At 38.7% G+C, this 17,504-nt stretch overlaps 1 protein-coding gene across 8 annotated transcripts in view; it reads right to left on the bottom strand.

Annotated features, from left to right (window-relative positions):
- FRYL (FRY like transcription coactivator) overlaps nucleotides 1–17,504 on the bottom strand; it is a 128,784-nt gene that overhangs the window by 105,761 nt on the left and 5,519 nt on the right. For 5 of the 8 annotated variants that reach the window (XM_088524723.1, XM_088524722.1, XM_088524724.1 and 2 more), the window contains exon 1: nucleotides 11,339–11,504. The exons of 1 other annotated variant lie outside the window; for it this stretch is intronic. In XM_088524723.1, the coding sequence (XP_088380849.1) occupies nucleotides 11,339–11,417 (79 nt within the window). In that variant the 5' untranslated portion in view covers nucleotides 11,418–11,504. Of the gene's footprint in view, nucleotides 1–9,458; nucleotides 9,506–11,338; nucleotides 11,526–17,504 lie in introns of those variants that run through there. 2 more of the 8 variants (XM_088524728.1, XM_088524727.1) reach the window with 2 other exon arrangements.

The raw sequence follows: 17,504 nt of genomic DNA, 5'->3' as shown, positions 1-17,504 counted from the left end.
GACCTGCATACACACTGAATAGCTCTTTGGGAGTTACTGCAGTTAATTTTCTTTTGCAGGCCTGTTTCAGGTAACACAGACATGCGATGCCTCCAGTTACCTTATACTCAGGTTCCTGTCATTTTGTATATTAATACATTCAAAGTTATATTGCAATAATTTCTTTTTCCATTTACTAAATGAGAAAAACAGACTGTATTTTTATATATATAAAGTAGGATATAAGGGTCAGATTTTAAACTGGTTGATGAATTTCACCACTAATTTGAAAGACTGTATTAATTATGTTTGGTCTCTGCCTGCCTTTAACACTGGGCTACAGAGAGTTCTTCAAAGGAATCCTTGTTAAGGACACACATTCCAAAATCATGAGCCAACTCTCCCAGCACCTCAAAAATAATGACTTTTTAAAATACACTTTGGGTTCTTTGTAGCTGCCCTTCCCTCTCCTTCCCTCCCCCACCCTTTTACTCTCTAAACCATTAGAGCCAGAAACTTATTAAAAAGCAATCAGTCCAAAACCCCAGGAGCACAGAAATACTAATCTCCCAGAGTCACGTTAAGAAGGGTTTTAAAAAAATAGAAAAACTGAAAATATATCTTGATATCCACTTTTTCATGGTTAATAAATGCTGAGAAAATTTTAAACTGTTATTTAATTTCCAATAGTGAAGCATTTGACCAAAGTTGCATGGCTTTGTCCATGGCATCTGAAAACCTGTTGCAGTATTATTTCTTCATACAATTATGAATCAACCACTTTTGGCAGGGTTTCTTCATTCAGCAAGCTAACAACTCATTTTAGATGAAGTCATTTTAGATGAAGTTGCTCCATAGAAAATATCAGCCCATTAATAACTTCCAAGATGTTAAGAATATTTTCAGAACTGAACAAAACAGTACAAACTTTTCCCTCTAATATTTTAGTGGAAATATTGAACCCTAGGAATACTTATATGAGGATCAACATATTTTGGAAAGGATAAAAATTATTTTAATACCATATGAGTATGCATGTAGGAAATATTTTCATATATATATGCATACACATTGACAGTCTGATTCAGTGAATAATCTTATGACTCTACAAATCTTTTAGCATTTCTTTTTCCTCTCAAACCTAATATATATGCTTTTATAGTCAAGGATGTATAGACGACGATTACTGCAACTCTGGACTTTTTTGGGTTTGTTTTGATAATACATTGAGTTAACATGCTACCAGGATAACAGGAGATTTCAGGATAAGCCAAACACTGGTTTAGTAAAAACACCAAAAACAGTAGAAGAAAGAAAGCAAAGCCATGATTACACACCTCTGAACCTTGCAGAGCAGGCTAATATGCTGAGAGTCCAGACAAACTTAGTGTGTAGCAGCTAAAATACATTGTCATGCATTTCTAAAACTGTGTATAAATGTAATTTATAACAAGGATTCCAAGTTATTCATTTTCAGAGAGGAAAAATGAAACTTCCGGTGCTGAAAGAACATGATGTTCAAAATTAAAAGCAACAAGTATGTCCACTATGAAAGAGTCTAAAAATATATAACACTTTGGATAAATACATATGGAAAGTCTTTCATAAAATACTTGGCACACTGTTTTATTACCTAGAGAGAAGATTGAAAAGAAAGCACTTGCCTTCAAGTGTAAGGCAATAGCTTTGAACTAGAGCCTTGTTTTATGCAAGAATAAACAAACCAAAGCTCAACAAAATGAGAATTTCCACATATTCTTATTACTTGACTGGACTTAGAAAAGCAGCTTTTCACAAAGCAACAATTTTCCCAGCTCAAAGAAATGTATAGTTTATACAGCAATTCCAGCATTTGCAAGCCTTTGGATACAGGTTACAAGTTTCATTAACAGAGGGCAGCTCACTGAGTTCAAGGAAGGTTTTGGTTAGTTCCTCAAGAGCCAAGGTGAGGCACTCCAGCAAACAAGCAGACACCAGTGAGCATGGAAAAGAACAAGGGAAGAGTACAGACATGCAGAAGAGTTGATTGCAGCCTCCTAGAATGAGGAATGCAAGGGCCCAGTGCACACCTTGCTTCCTGCCCAGCTATGAAGACCTTTCCAGGTGAGGGCGGCTACAGGCAAGCAGGTAAGGAACCAGGCCGCTGCACTGCAAGATCTGTGCGCTGCTGGGAAGTGTTACAAGACCCATTCGTGGCACTGTTCACACACAGCACCCTTGAGCTACAAGGCCAAGTCAATTCACCACGTCCGGAAAGTGCCCGTTATAGCCCAGCGTTGAGCGCCGCAGAGCGGCACGTGTACAGCGAGCTCCGCTGTATCACAGGCAGGGAAGGGCTGTGCTGGAGGGAGGCAGCGAGCTAAGGGCCCCAGCAGCCTGAAAGACCAGACACTGCTGCCCTCAAGTACAGCTTACAATGAACTCCCCATGTATGTATTGATATGACTGGCAATTTAGTTGGACACATGTCTAGCAGTCTATTACTTCCTAGGATAAATACATTTATTATGAGTGAATGTGCAACAAGTGTTTATAAGGATTTCCATAAAAGTAGCACTATGACATTCTCTGAGTTGCCCAGAAACATAAGTAGCAACAACTTTGAACATCGCGCACAAAATCAGCAGTGTAAAACTGCTGCTTCTGTAACCGTCGGGCTTTTGGCCTCTGCTTCAGCAAGGACTAAGACATAAGAACAAAAATTAGTAAGTAAACATTATGGTTTATACAGTGATACAGCACCATCCCTGCAAGGTTGGAAAGGCTACAGAGTTTTCCATTTCTAATGGCATTTTTATGCCTAAAGATAGTCCTGCATAAGTTATCTTAAATTATGTCTTTTCATTTAACTAAATTTTCAGTGCTTGCTTTTAAGTGGCAAAAAAATATATATATTATTTGTTTTCCACAGACTGCTTTTTCAGTTTTATCCTCAAGAATGTCTCCACTTTACCTGAAGCATTATCCCCAATATTATTTTAAAATAGTTTTATTTCTCTAGGAGTATATCATATATTATTTCCACAATGCAGTTCTTGACATTTTCTACTGAGATTGGAGAATACAATTTTCTACCTCTGTCTCATCTACTTTATAATAATCCATTCTAATCATTCTAGCACAAGTATTCCACACAATTAAAGTCATCCTTCTAAGTTACATAGTATATTTACTATGTCACATATATAGTCGCTTTACTTTCAAAAGTATCCTTGAGGTTTTCTGTCTTGCTTCATCTGCAGGAAGATACAGATGGACAAATAGACTCATTCAGGTGAAGAACTGCAAGCAATATTTCCCATTTCAAAGAATTATGAAATTATGATTTTTTCAGCTAATATTCAGTGTCCTTACAATACACACAGCCTTTTTGTGGAACATAGTCTTTGAATAAGATCAAAGAGGAAGATACTGTTAATATTTAACTTTTCCAGTAAGCTTGCATGATCTTGATAAAACAGTAATCCTACCTGAAAACAAACAAAAAACGTAATAACTAAAACCCTAAAAATCAAACAGCTTTCAAGGTACCTTGAAACACAGAATTTACTAACATGATGAGGATTTATATTACATAGGCTTCACACTGGCCTTTCCTGAAACCCCAGCTTTTGCTAACAGCAAACAGTCCTGGATCACAAGGAAACTAATCATAATAAAGTAATAAAAGATGAAATTTTCAAGCCACCGAGCAGGAAGTTCTGAGATGATATTTAACCAGCCTCTTTCAAAGAGGAAATAAGACAGGTAAAGCAATAACAAAAAGCAGGGCTGTTACCATACCCTATGAGCCTGATAAATCTGACTGTTTTGAGTTTCATAGTCACCCCAACAGTTAAATTCTACAGAACTCCAAGTACCCACTCAGTTTCAAGCTTCCATTTCTGAAAAATAACCCTTAAAGATAAGAAGCAACTCTAAGTACCACAGTCCTTTCTGTGTCAGAGAAGTTGAAATAACTCCCTGAAGAGCTGCTGGATTCTGCTACATGGACATTTCATTACAGCGCCTCAGAAGTAATACATCAATATATTGTTTTCAGAAAAATCAGCATTTTGGTTTTCATCACCATTTTAAAATGGAACCTGGAAACAGTTATGTGGCTATGCTAAAAATCCCTGCTTAGTTGCAGAACATTTAAATGGATAGAGAAAGGAAAGGCTTAACTTTGTTACCCTACAAGGCATTAAGATGACTGTTACAAACCAGTTATGTTTCTATTTTTGTCATTCCTCTCAAGCAGCTAAATGTCTATGCTATTTTTATGGGAAACATCACATTTCCATTATGCGAGTATCTAACCCTACAGGGTATTGTAATACCCTTACCAGAAAGGTAAGGCTTATCCAGGGGACCTTTAAAATAGCTAAGGTGAACTATCTTCAGGGGTAAACTCAGCACAGAAGTTCAAGTCTATTAAGCCCCATGAGTGCAATAGCAGTTGGGTGGAAAGCGTTCCCCGACGCAGCCTCTCATTAACCTTAGCAGCAGACACGCTTAATCGCCTTGCCCAGTGCCAGAAGACAGATTCCTGCTTCTCCCTCTGCTGCAGGGAGGGCTGAGCATTTGCCCCCAAGCCACTGTCGTTTACTGAGAGCAGCCAGTTTCTGCTTGGACGTTAACACACCTTATGGCCCATGCGATGCAGATGTGTCTGCTCAGCCACCTCAAGGACAGCAGCGCTGGCTGCCAGCCGGGGATGGGGCACAGCTCTGGTGCTCGCCTTGGTGAAGAGCTGCAGCTGCCCCAGCGAACCCTCCTCACACACTCAGCTCGCTCGCTTCCCTTGAGCTTAAACCCCCACGGGGTACATAGCTGCATTTAAACAACTAACTGAACAGCTAAATAAGTGCTTTCAATGTTGAACTTCACTCCATTCCCATCTCTGAAACAGTCTTGTAGGAACTGGCTAAGGAATAAAAGACAGAAATGGCTTTCAGATGATATAAGGTATACACATACATTGCATACAGAGCAGATTAAATGAAGAGAGACAAGACTACTCCACTGCATTTTCTACTAATGCAAAAACCTGAACTGAAATCATGTAGTAAGAACGTATTCAGGTAAAACAGCAAACCTGCTTAAGCTTCTTCTGTTCAAGAAACTTGCTGTTATTTGACAGTCATGTTATTTCTTGATAGAGCGCTAGAATACTGTTTATTTCTCTCAGTAATTAACAAGCACATATTACCTTGCCAAAACATACAATCCACCTATGAGCATCTCATGCGACTTCATCAGGAAGTGAGAAAATCAACCTAATCATTTCTACATTCGTTCTTCCATGTAACAACAGTTCATGGAAACCTGAGAAAAATATTTTTGAACTTCCTCTAACCAACACAAAATAATCCACTAAAGAAATGTGGCCTTTTTATACAAGCTATGGACTACTTTTGTGTGCTTTATTCTCGTTTCTCCAGTCTTCCAATTACAAAATATTTTAAAGTTTTCCTGTTACTTTCTCAAAGAAAAAAGAAAAAAACAAAGACAAAAACCACACAAGCACACTCACACCAACCTCAATGAGACCTCAGGGGCACATGGGTGTCAGTAACCAATACAGCCATGCATCGGCTATAACCAAAGATAAAGCTAAAGTTGCCCCACTGATCTTGTCAGGGAGCAAGAGCATGGCCTCCGAGGAGGCCAGGGCCCACCAGAGGTGGGTGTCAGTACAGACCTAAGGCTGCAGCAACTAAACAACACTGATTATTCACACTGTATCTCTATAAGGAATATTCCACACTATGTAAAGTTCAGGTATTTTGAGTTCTGAACAGTTATAAGGTCTTATGAAGAACTGCTGCAGACAGGAACTTAATCACTTTAGAGGGTACCCTTGCTCAAGTGACCTGCCTTTCTAAAAGTTTCTTCTCAACATTTTCAAATCAGTAATTCAGGCTTCTCTTTACAGATTCTTTCCTTTGTTAAAAGGAGGTGAACACCAAAAGCCTTAGAACAAGATGAAGCAAAACCAAGACAGTTAAAAGAACCCTCAGAGATTTGCAGACTGGCAAGATGATGCATTTTGGGTATGAGGGCTGAGAACACAAACACTCCTTCCCAAGTCACAGGTGTTCTACAGCACCATTTAGGAACTGGCAGGGAAGAACAGAATTATATGTAGAAGAAAAGACCTCATTAAAAATAAGATTTTGATTTCATGGGCTGCCCATTCTCTTAACCACTCTGCACTGGACTGCAGATTGCCATAGATTTCATATAATACACATACACATTTGTATGAACATATCATATTCTATGTGTGCATCTATTTTCATCCTTTTTCCAATTATCTTATTGAAAGGTAACATTGGATTGGCAGGAAAAGATATTTGCTTTATTTACCCCCCTCAAATTCTGAGCTGCATTACCTTGAAGAATTAGTTAAAAAAAAGTTTTAAAGAATATTTGCAGTTCAGCATGGCCTGATTTCTCCTCTAAACTCTGCTTTTGTATTATCGGATCATTATTTTAATTACTTCTGACTTTTCACCTTAAAAATATACAATCTGCAGGACAGAGCAGGAAAACACAAGGATTAGGGGCATTCACTTTCTAAAGTTGCTGTTGATTCATTCTTGGGGCATCCCAATTTACTGCCTACCAATTGGCACTGGGGTGGTAGTTTCCTGTTGCTGTAGCAAGCTGAGCTGTCTCACCAAGAGGAGCAAACTGGCACCAGGACAAGCACAGATGAATATAGGTTGAGACTGCAATGGGTAGAGGGGCACTATCTCCTTTTCTTAGCAGTGAGCCTTTGTACTAAGGTATTTAAGTCTCAGAAAACCCTTTAAGGGCTTAAAGATCAGAAGACAACATATTCAGTCAGTGCAAAGTATTTTTGTTTATGTCTGGACAGTAATTCTGAGGCAATTAGAGAACAGAAAAAAAGATGGACTTGGAAGCTCACTGTTCACTGAATCACAGAGAAAAGTAGCAAATTGCCTCCTCACGGAGGAGACAGGTGAGAGCAGCTCTAACACGCACAAGAGAGGCCCTTCCTTCTGCATTTTTGTTGTACTGACACACCTGTCCAGAGAAAGCAGCAAATTACTATTACTTTGCCACTCCTTGGGATGATGCACAGGACTTGGCAAGTTCAAAACACACACACCACGACCACCACCGCAAATGAAGAGAGAGGAAAGTATTTGTTGTGAACCCATTCAAGGTTACTCTTTAGGTGAACCCCCCAGACAACTACAGTAATAGTGTACTGGGCATACAGCCAGGTGTATATGATGAAAATCAGGCCTCAAACAGAACTAAAAATCATATTTGAAATATTGTCCCCTAAAACTTAGCCCTAGTATCCTTAAAAAAAATACACCAACTGTATTACTTTTGCCATATTAATGGCAAAAAACCCAAGTCTGCTAACAACATATTCCCTTTCCATTACACTTTTTTAAAAGACCTGCTGTATAAATTTGGACTTCATTTCAGTTCATTATTGACTACCTTAAGTAAATGTCTTACTAAAAAACAATTTACGTTACAGTCAGAATTACAGAGTAATTTGTATCTGCTTATAAGCAGCCATGAAAACACATATCATCAATGCACTTAAAATAAAACTCTGGAGAGATGCTTCTGTCTCCATTTATCTAAAATATTAAAGCGTTTTCCACAAATCAGTGTATTTGAAACAGCAGATACCCAGGTGACCACTGCTTTGGTAAGTCATCTCATGCTGCTCCTCTGTTAACAAAAAGGTCCCTTCCCTGACTTGATTCACCTCAGCAGGTCAATCTGGAAACTGCCATCCCAAAAACACAAGAGTTTGCTGCCCACCTGGGGAAGTGAATCAGCTCTGGGAAAGGTCACGGCAGCCCCAGCCCCAGGCAAGAGCCAGGCTGCCCTGCTGGGAAGGAGATGCCCTTTTCAGGGGGAGAAAGCTCTTACATCAGCCTAGATCAGCTTGTAAAACTGCATCCTCAGAAATGGACACAAAATGCCCTTCCTCCATCGTCTCCCCTTCAAGTACTTAAGAACAGGTTTCAAAGGCACTTAAGACTCACTCCTATTACTTCCTATGGAAAATATACATTTGAACTTGCTAGGGTATTACTCACACAACACAATGCTATCTACTGCGATAAGCAAACAGGAGAGGCTTAGACACTTTTATGTAAATAGCTTTCTGGATCCCAGACTGCATTACAGAACAGCCTCTGGATGTAAACAAGAAGCAAACAAGAGTTCAGGGGAAAATATCCACAGTACCTGCTTGCCTGCTCACCACCCCTAGCAGAAAGAGAAGCTGGGCATGAAGGTGACTTTCCTTAGAGGGAGGGAGGCAGGGCGCCCCGGCTTCTCCTGCTGCCCCAAGCTGCGATCAGGGCGGGCGGTGAATGCGCCCAGCAGAGCTCCTGCTGCCTGGGTGCTCGCGGGCAGTTAACATGTACCCAGGCCCTGCTGGCAGCCACCTGCAGCTCCATAACTCCCTCCTCTAGCCCCAGCGGCCACATCAGGGCAGCTTGTTTCGCCTTCTCCTAGCAGAGGCACTTGAAGGGAAACCGTGGTAACATTCACAAAAGGAGACGTTCTCCATGCAGAGAAATGATAGGCACACGATGAGTAACTAGAAAACTCCCATCGCTGATAAATTTAAAGCCTCTTGCAGATTTGATTGATACAGTTTGCCCTTAAGACTTCTGTAGTGTCAATTACCCTACCTTACAACATAACTTAAGCATAGACCTGCCACTAAAAATGCACATTTTGCACACTATAGGTGCTTTGCAACTTGCCAGTTTGCACAGAGCACACTTGCAAGTCACCTTCTTTAACACTGCAAACAGGAGAAAGCAGAGTATGAAACAGTATATAATATGTACAAGGGTTTTTGGGTGCGGCAAATATCTGTATGAAAATACCTTCTCTGGATTAATAACCTTATAATTGTAAATAACCTATGATAACCTTATAATTGTAAAGACAGCTATAAAAGATTTCTAACATTTTCTTGGAATTGTATTTTCTATGGATGTCGCATATTTAAAAACACACATCACCATATTTTAAGGCTTTTCTCCTGTTTCAAAATAAAGTATAAACTAATTTGTTTACCATTTTGAAAGGAAATACTGTCAAATACACATTAATCCTAAAAAAAGAACATCTCGTCACTCAAATTTCATTAACCTAACACAAAATATTTAGATTCATGCAAAGCATTTTCTTAATATTTTCTAAAGTATTTTTATCCTTTGGAACAATAGCTAGGCCACAGCTCTAGCACTTCAGTCATGCTCAGTAATATAAAAATCTTCCTAAAGACCAGAAATGAGGAAAAAAATAAGTTTCACACCCAGAAATATCTACAAGCATATCTACAGGATAAACAAACGTCACTTTCAAAGCTGCTGAGCCCTTGAGCAGTTTCATTTTTTAACTTCTGATAATATGCCACATCTGCTGTCATTAGGCAAACATTTGCAAAATTTATTATTCTATTGTTTTATTACCTGTTTTGCTGGCACCTGTTTTCTACAACATATCCAACCAGTAAAGACAGTAGTTCTTTGCTCTATTCCAGAAGAGCAGTTCATTCCATTACCAAGATACAAAAATAGAAATAAGCAGATAATTTAAAGAGGATTCAGCAGCTATCTGCTATTGTAAAAGCATGATCCCAGAACAGACTAAGTCTGCATTTCGTAAATGATGACCTCACATTATTAGGGGATATTAGTCAGGCGCTACTGATTTGGGGAAATTACTCCTAATAATCAACATTTAACAAATACTTAATGAGTGAAAAGGAGAACTAATCTTCAACACTAGGATGGGAATATTCTAATGTCTATTACTCTCATCTGCTTAAGCATCTATAAGACATCAACCAAGGTTAAATGAAGACATTTTTAACATAAACTTCAAATTATAGCATTTTCTCTTAACTAGATGCATCTGTTCTTAAACCATAACTCTGAAATTACAGTATTGGGAAAAAATTCCTTAAAAACATTAATTTTGAGATATATGAAAAACACAGCACAGCTTAAGAGAGAAACCGATGTGTCTATCAAGACATTAAAGTTGTGCACTTTACTGACTCTCAAGTAAAATAAATAAATTTCAGGCTCTAAAATATTTCAAGTTAAATAAGGACATAAACCTGGCTAAAAGAGTATCACCCATTCAGGTTGATCAGATTTCTGACCCATTTTCCAACACATGGGGAATAATATCTTTAAAACTGTCGTTAACAATGTATTATGTTGACTATTGAAGACTTGCATGTTCTAATTTGCTATACACACGAACTGTGTGGTTAACAGAACTGTTTCCTCAATCACCAGTGTCAACAAACTTAACGTTTTTAAAAATAAGATTAAAAATAAAGTTAACCCATACTCCAATATTTTATACTCTGGTCAGAAAGGCTTTTAAAAAGTTTCCCTATGGAAAACCCTTCGCTCCATTAAATTGTTTCCATAAGTAAAGCTACGAGGCCACCACCCAGTGATGCTGCCATTTCTTATCTTTGCAGTTAGACACGTAAGGGTTAAAAAATGCAGGTCACAGGCAAATTGATAAAAATGGCCATCACACATCAAAGAGGAAAAATTGCACTTGATTGCCATAAGCGGCCAAGACTATAACAAAGTCTCAAGACCTTAGCATTTTAGCCAAAGGCAAAAGAAAGTAAAACTGGATTTTCCACTGCCACCCAGCTACACTGTCAGAAACTGGAACACTGAATCATTCCAACTGTTCTCAGTAACACAATATACTGTAATATCTGTATATTAACAGATGGAGAAAGATAGCTTAAGGCAAGCAAAACTGCCCATACTCATCAGTCAAAAACTCTCTATACATTAGTTGTATATTCACTTGACTTCTTTACGTATTACGTATGTGAAAATTCTGCAGGTCCTCCAGAGACTGGACAAGTAAGCACAAGGAGCACGTTAGGAAACTTTAGGTATTTCAAGGGGAAAACAAGGAGAGAACAGGTGACATAAAACTTGAATTCCACACTGCAGCCAGAGATCTCTGCGGCACACAGATCTTTCTAGATAACTTAGTACCTAATCATAGCTACATTATGATTTCAAAGCTTATTTTGAAGGAGAGATATTCATCTAAAAAAATAAAATACCACAGAGAGGCAAAAAACAGCACACATGAGAAAGCCTGCATTAGAGTTGCTTTCAAATAGGTCATAACACTCATTGACAAAACAACTCTACGACTAAAGAAGCCATTATCAAATTGACTTTTTTGGGGAAAAAGGTCTTATTACCAGAAAGTCATCAGTTTATCAAAACAACTGTGACGCCCCCCACCTAAGAGCAGCTTAGACAAATTTTGCTTTTTCACCCCTTTGGATACATACTGTAACTAGGCTGTAAAACACCTGTCTCCTCGTCTTCATCTATTGTCTGTCCCAGGGAAAGCAGGCTCACACGTCTCATCTTCAGAAGCCTTGGGCTTTCGCGGGCAGTGCTGCCAACATCCAGAACGACATCGCTGGAGACGGCGGCAGGGACAATCTTCTTCAGGAATTCATGTTTACGTGGTGCCCGCACTCTCCTGCTTTCTCGGCATTTATTAAACGGCGGCCCCGAGGTGCCTGCTAGCGCTTCCTGGAGCGCCGAGGCGGACGGCACGCACGACGCCGCCGTCCACGCGATGTCCTATCAGACCTGGGTGGTGCCAAGTGCCGCACGGCAGCTGCCAGCTGCTCCAAGGCAGATTTTAAAGACATCTAACTGCACGGGCTGATAAGAAACCCAAACGACAACAAGCTATTGTATAACCCATACATCTTAAACTTCTCGCTTACATAAAACACTACTTGGCACTACAACGATCTGAAACACCAATAAAACACACAGGATATTTTCAAACTTGTAGCTGACAGTTCAAGAGTTCCTAATTTTCATGAAGTGCACATGCCGAGAACTGTTCATCTGCATTCGAAAGATAACACTTATCACTTGGCAGTCTATGCACCAGCTTTATAAACAAAGTGTCTAACAGCACCAGAATTTAAACCATTTGCATTCTCCTACAGCTGTAACTATATCAAATATGAAGTTCTGTTTCACAGAGGTTCCCATACTAAAAACTTACTACTGAGAATCCAAAAATAGCTTCCCAAAGAACCTTACGTACTGAAAAATAATCAGCCTCTTTTTGTCCAAACCTTCGTTTTATCCCTAGGGCTATTCATGCCTACATAACCAAGGGCTTAGTTTACCCAAGTTTTTTTTTGCTTTTATCTGGGGGGAATAAAACTGTTCTGCATTTGCTTAGAGAAGCTATTATGACATACCTTGCATTTGGAACAGAACACCCAGAATAAAAATAATAATTAAAAAACAAAAACTTTAGAAAGTTTTTTGATGACTACCCATAGACATATTACTAAAGCGATTTTTTCATTTGTCACTTAAGATTATACACATTACTCAGAAAATCCACAAATACTCAATCCGAACATCTGTTAAAGCCTGCAGGCTTTTATGCATTATTTCCTGTGAAAACAGCTCAATAAGCAAATCATTTTTCAATGTGTAAAAAGCAAAGTTAATCAACTAAATATACTGCAACCTAAGTATACTGCACTACTACATCCTTAAAAGAAGGAATTTCAAACACATCACCCTATCTAGCTCTTCTCAAAAAAATGAGAAAAAACACACTACAGCAACACACACAACCCAGAGAGCTCTAAAACCCCAGAAGGGGATGTACAAGTAGTCTGTTTCAGGTCGTAGAGATCCAATATTTCACTGTTAATGGGGGACAGATCAACTAGATGGAACTTTCACTGACCAGCCTCACTGTCACACTTCATGAGTATTAAATCCAATTACCAAGGCCACAACTTGACAAGTGCAGCATGAATTCAATACATTTACCACTTGAGAGAAGTTTTCAGACTCTGCATAGACTGAGAACATGTGATGCCTCTAGCATTAAACTCTGTTAAAATATTCACGTTCATCTGTATTTCTTGGAGCACTTGTCCCTTTGTATCCAACCTTTCACAGCACACAACGTTAGAGCAACTGGCAGGGGCACGTGGGACAGGGGGAAGAGCAGCTACCCTGGAGTCCCACTGGAGCAGGAGCCCCGATGCAGGACCACTAATGAGAGGGGCAGACTGCTAATCAGCAAAAGCCAGATACATGCAGGACTAGGTTTAAGCTCAGTTTTAGAGAATTTTCAGAATTAGCAATGAACTGTTATAACTTATTAGTTTACCCTTTAAGACAAGCATAAAATCTAGATATAAATATAGACAACATCCTGGAAAGTAAAATTTCAGGAGATGGCCTACAGCCTACCATAAACACGCAAGCCCGATGCTTGTTGCATCTTTCTACAACTAAGATGCCTTGCACACCTGCAGTTTACACCAAGGACTGCTGGCAGTGCTCTTGAAACCATCCCACGCAGCAAGCAAACCCACCCCAATTCTCACTGCTATCCAAGAGGACCCAAGCTTCAAGATAGGAAAGTAGAGATTTGGCCCACACCAAAAAGCGCCCTTTTATCGGGCTCGGAGGCAGAGCCAGTAGCGCGGACGCCCTCGCAGCAGAGACCTCTAGAGGCACCTCTGCCTCGGGGGCAGCGCCGGCTGCAGCGCCGCACGTGCCCTCCTTAGCGGTGCTTTAACCGGGCACTCCCCATCCCCTGCTGCCTCACAGCATTAGCACGGAGCCCTGCTTGCCCCACACTATTTCCTGACCTGTTAACTCAAACTTGACATCACTTCTTCAAGCAGGAGTAAATCTGTTGAGGAAGTAGGGCAACTATTGCAGACCTCAACTATAGCACTATTTACCACAACTAATTTGTTAAGAGGTTGTCTTATCTCAGTGGAAACAATCTCATCTTCTCCCAAAATGTGAAAATCAAAGATGCATAACTGCAAAAAGAATAAAACAGTTTACAAACTGAATTTGAATTCCAGCTTTAAAGTGCTGGAGTCAATCAGAAGCTGAAGGTAAAACATATCTGCATAATAATCTACTCAATATATCCTGTTTAATAAAAAGCCCCACAATTTTTAATGCATCTATATTGCATTATAATATTAACAACAACAACTCGAAGTTGCATGCAATTAATGCAATGCTTTCTTAACTTCATTATACATTGCTGAGAGGCTTAAGGTTTTGTCTATAATTCTGCAACTATCCTTACTTAGAATAAGGTTTGAGGCTTCCCATCACCAACCTCCTTGTTTTGAGAACTTGCATGTCTCAGTTTCAGTCCCTAAAGTGCACTCCACATCAAATGCATTTACCTTGCTTCTTTCAGAAACCTGACCTACTCATATAAGACTGCAAAAGTAAACTAATAAGGGCATGTTTAAAACCCTCCTGGAAATTATCATTATCCTTTCCTCGCTAATTCTTCTTCAGGCCTTCCTCTGAACAGGGCAGGGCTACTCAGTTCAGAGTTTTGCTGTACAAGAGAAGATCAGTTTCCAATAACAGCAAAAGTCCTCTAGACCTCTAGATAAAATGCAGGTTCTGTCTACATAGTACTTGTACACTCCAATTTACTTTAGCTCTTTCCCTGAAAGAGATGGAAAATAGACTTTTTGTGACTTTTTTTAAAAAAAATAGTCTGTCCATCTACACTACAAAAGAGTAGAAAGCAGCAGCCAACCTATTAAAACCATGGGTCAATAATTCAGGTGTGTATTCACACAGAATTACTGCCTCTCTCTGATAATTCAGGTGGACTTTCACCATGATGCTACAGACAACTCAAACAAGAAGTTGGGTTTTTTGTTTGTTTGTTTTTAAAAGGGCTATTTATATCCTTCCATTCACTCTCTATAAGCAGGTATTTTTCTTTATGCTTTAAGTTCAATTTTGGTAAGGGCTCTAACATGGAAGAATAATACAAGAGATAAGTGGACAAGTCTGCCATTTTTGCTTGATCTGTCCCAAGTGTCTAACATTAGATTTAAGCAGTTATGCCCTCTTCTTTCTGTCCTCTCTCCTGGCAATTCTTGCAGCCATGATACTGTTAAAGCAAAACAGCCTATATCCTTACTGGTTAAGAAATAGTTCCTTCTCTGGTGTGCAAGCTCAGCACCTTCACTTTTTTTGTCCTCCATCTCTCCCATTGGCTCTTAAACACCTTTAAGTTCATATTTTTGAAATAAAGGTATATACCTATGAGAAATATATAATGTATATAGGTCAACTTACCAGGAAAGTGTTACACAGAGCATTGCATAGCATTCTTAAGTACCCCCACTACAAACATCTACAAAAGCACAATACAAAAGCAAAAATAAAGTGTGGTTTTGAGGCATTAAGTAAGCTCCGAAGAGGATACCACTTCCTACATAAGAAGCCTATATACAGAATATAGCAGAACACAATCTCCTTGCACAGCCACTAAAGATCATTTTCATAACTCTTCAGGATATGCTGTACATGATCTCTCTTCCCAAAAAAATACACACTTTTAAGACTATATGCACCTCTCCAAAGTAAGCTGTTGATCACACTCTAGATCAGAAATAATTTACAATCCAGCTATCAAAATGCTACACTTGAAGCTACAAAAAGCAGACAGGAAGAATTAAAGCTCACTACAACTTTATTGAAAATGCTGGAAATTACAGTGTTACTCAAAACAAAAGGCTTGAACGCTTTATAAAATTTAAAAGGCCTTACATTCTGTTATTGCAGTCACATGTCTAATAGTTCTATTGACTTTCAGCTGTGCTGAACAAGCAAAGTAAGTACTAGCAGGAAATGGACACTAATTACAGATGAAAAAATAGAAAAATGCCATACTGAAGGGATTGCAAGGGGCAATCCAGTCCATCATGGCCCCCCTCCCCCCAGTCAAGGCTGGTCACTCACATAGAGCTTTCATAAATTTTCACCAGCAGTGCTGAAGACTTGGCAGTCTTTCCCAGTGATCTATTTTACACTTTTTTTACTATTTAAAAAAAAAAAAAAAAAAAAAAGGAAACTTTACCTGTAATCTTAGCTCCTTTGCTATTACTCTATTAGTTCAGACGTATATTATCAGTAATGCCTTTCTTCATTCCTGCGTATTTGCAAACTGACATTACATCCCTCTCTCCTCTCCTCTTTTAGAGGAAAAATTATTTTTCCTATCACTCATCTTTGATTCACACTGCTCTCCTCTAGACTCTACTCAAATTCTGCACATAGGAGATTTGTGTTTCAGTTATTCTTAAAGAAGCATTTGTACTAGGTCTTGCTCTTTAAAAAAAAAAGAGACATTACTTTTTAAACCAAAGTTCAGCTTATTACCTCCAAATATTTCAAAAACAAAGCCTATATTAAGTGTGTATTAATTTAGTTCTGGCTTTCAAGCAGAGTCTCACCACTTTAATCAAATATACTAGGAATGCCCCAAAAAAAGAGCTTACTTACACAAACTGAAGACTTGATATAAGTTTGAATTGTTCAATATTGATTTTGCTTTTTAAAGAGCCAGTATAAGACTCTTGTATTTCTACTACATATGACACTGCTAAAATTGTCATCTTTATTACTATCTCTTATTATAAACCATTAATTCTTTCCAACCTTGTCCTCAAATTTAGAGGACTAGAAGATGTGTTACACTGACAACTGTAATTACAGATTACAGTTTGCCATCTGTTAGGAAAAGCTTTATGAACAGCACTGAGTTGCAGTATCACTCTGAGGGATTGATTTCACCTGCAAATTCTGCATTTAGTGCTTAGAAAGCACTGTTCCCTGGGGGTAGAGATTTATCACCATTGTGCTGATAATTCTTTTAAGTACTGCAGTTATGCTCAGGGTGATAGATAATACTGAAACACTCGGCCTGCTTGCCATTTGAATCTTACAGACACATTTATTCTAATGCTGCCTATTCATGACAGAAAAACATATATAGAATAAGAAATATAAAGGTTTTCCCACCCTACCCCCCTAAAAAAATTCAATGTCACTGAGAATAGTCTGGTTTCATGCAAATATAGTGAAGACTAAAGGTTAATTAAAAAAAAAAAAAACCTATGCATTGATATCAAAATACAACCTGAGTGTTCCAATTTACTTAGAAAAATAGTAAGATACTCAGTATTTTAATAAAGATCTTCAAAACAAAATTTACCTGACAGTGGTTCCTTCCCTTGCAGCATTATGAGCAATATTAAGTGCAACTAAAATTGCATTAAAATAGTCTTTGAAACAAGGATCAGTAAAGGAAAACAGAATCACAATAAAGGGAAAAATATTAAAACTAAGCAATTACTTTGAGCAATTACTTTGAAATTTAACTAGAGTTATAGGGAAAGAGGAAACACATGACATAGCAGATCAGAAAACAAGGTACACTTCCCTGCAGCATGAAGTACAGCACTTGCTTTAAGCCATCTATCTACAAAGGGATAGAAACACACAAGCACTTTTGTGCACCAGGACATAACCTGCATCCATTCACACAGAAGAGCTGATCAAGAGTGAATAGAGTTGGGAATATTTGCAAGGTTAACTGCAAATAGAAGGGGGCCC

The sequence above is a fragment of the Tinamus guttatus genome, unplaced genomic scaffold, assembly GCF_059628265.1.
Source record: "Tinamus guttatus ecotype Peru unplaced genomic scaffold, ASM5962826v1 Tinamus_guttatus_pri_ptg000213l, whole genome shotgun sequence".
In the NCBI taxonomy this organism is placed as follows: Eukaryota; Metazoa; Chordata; class Aves; order Tinamiformes; family Tinamidae; genus Tinamus; species Tinamus guttatus.
The sequence above is the reverse complement of the archived record's forward strand: the minus strand, read 5'-3'. Positions and strand labels throughout refer to the sequence as shown.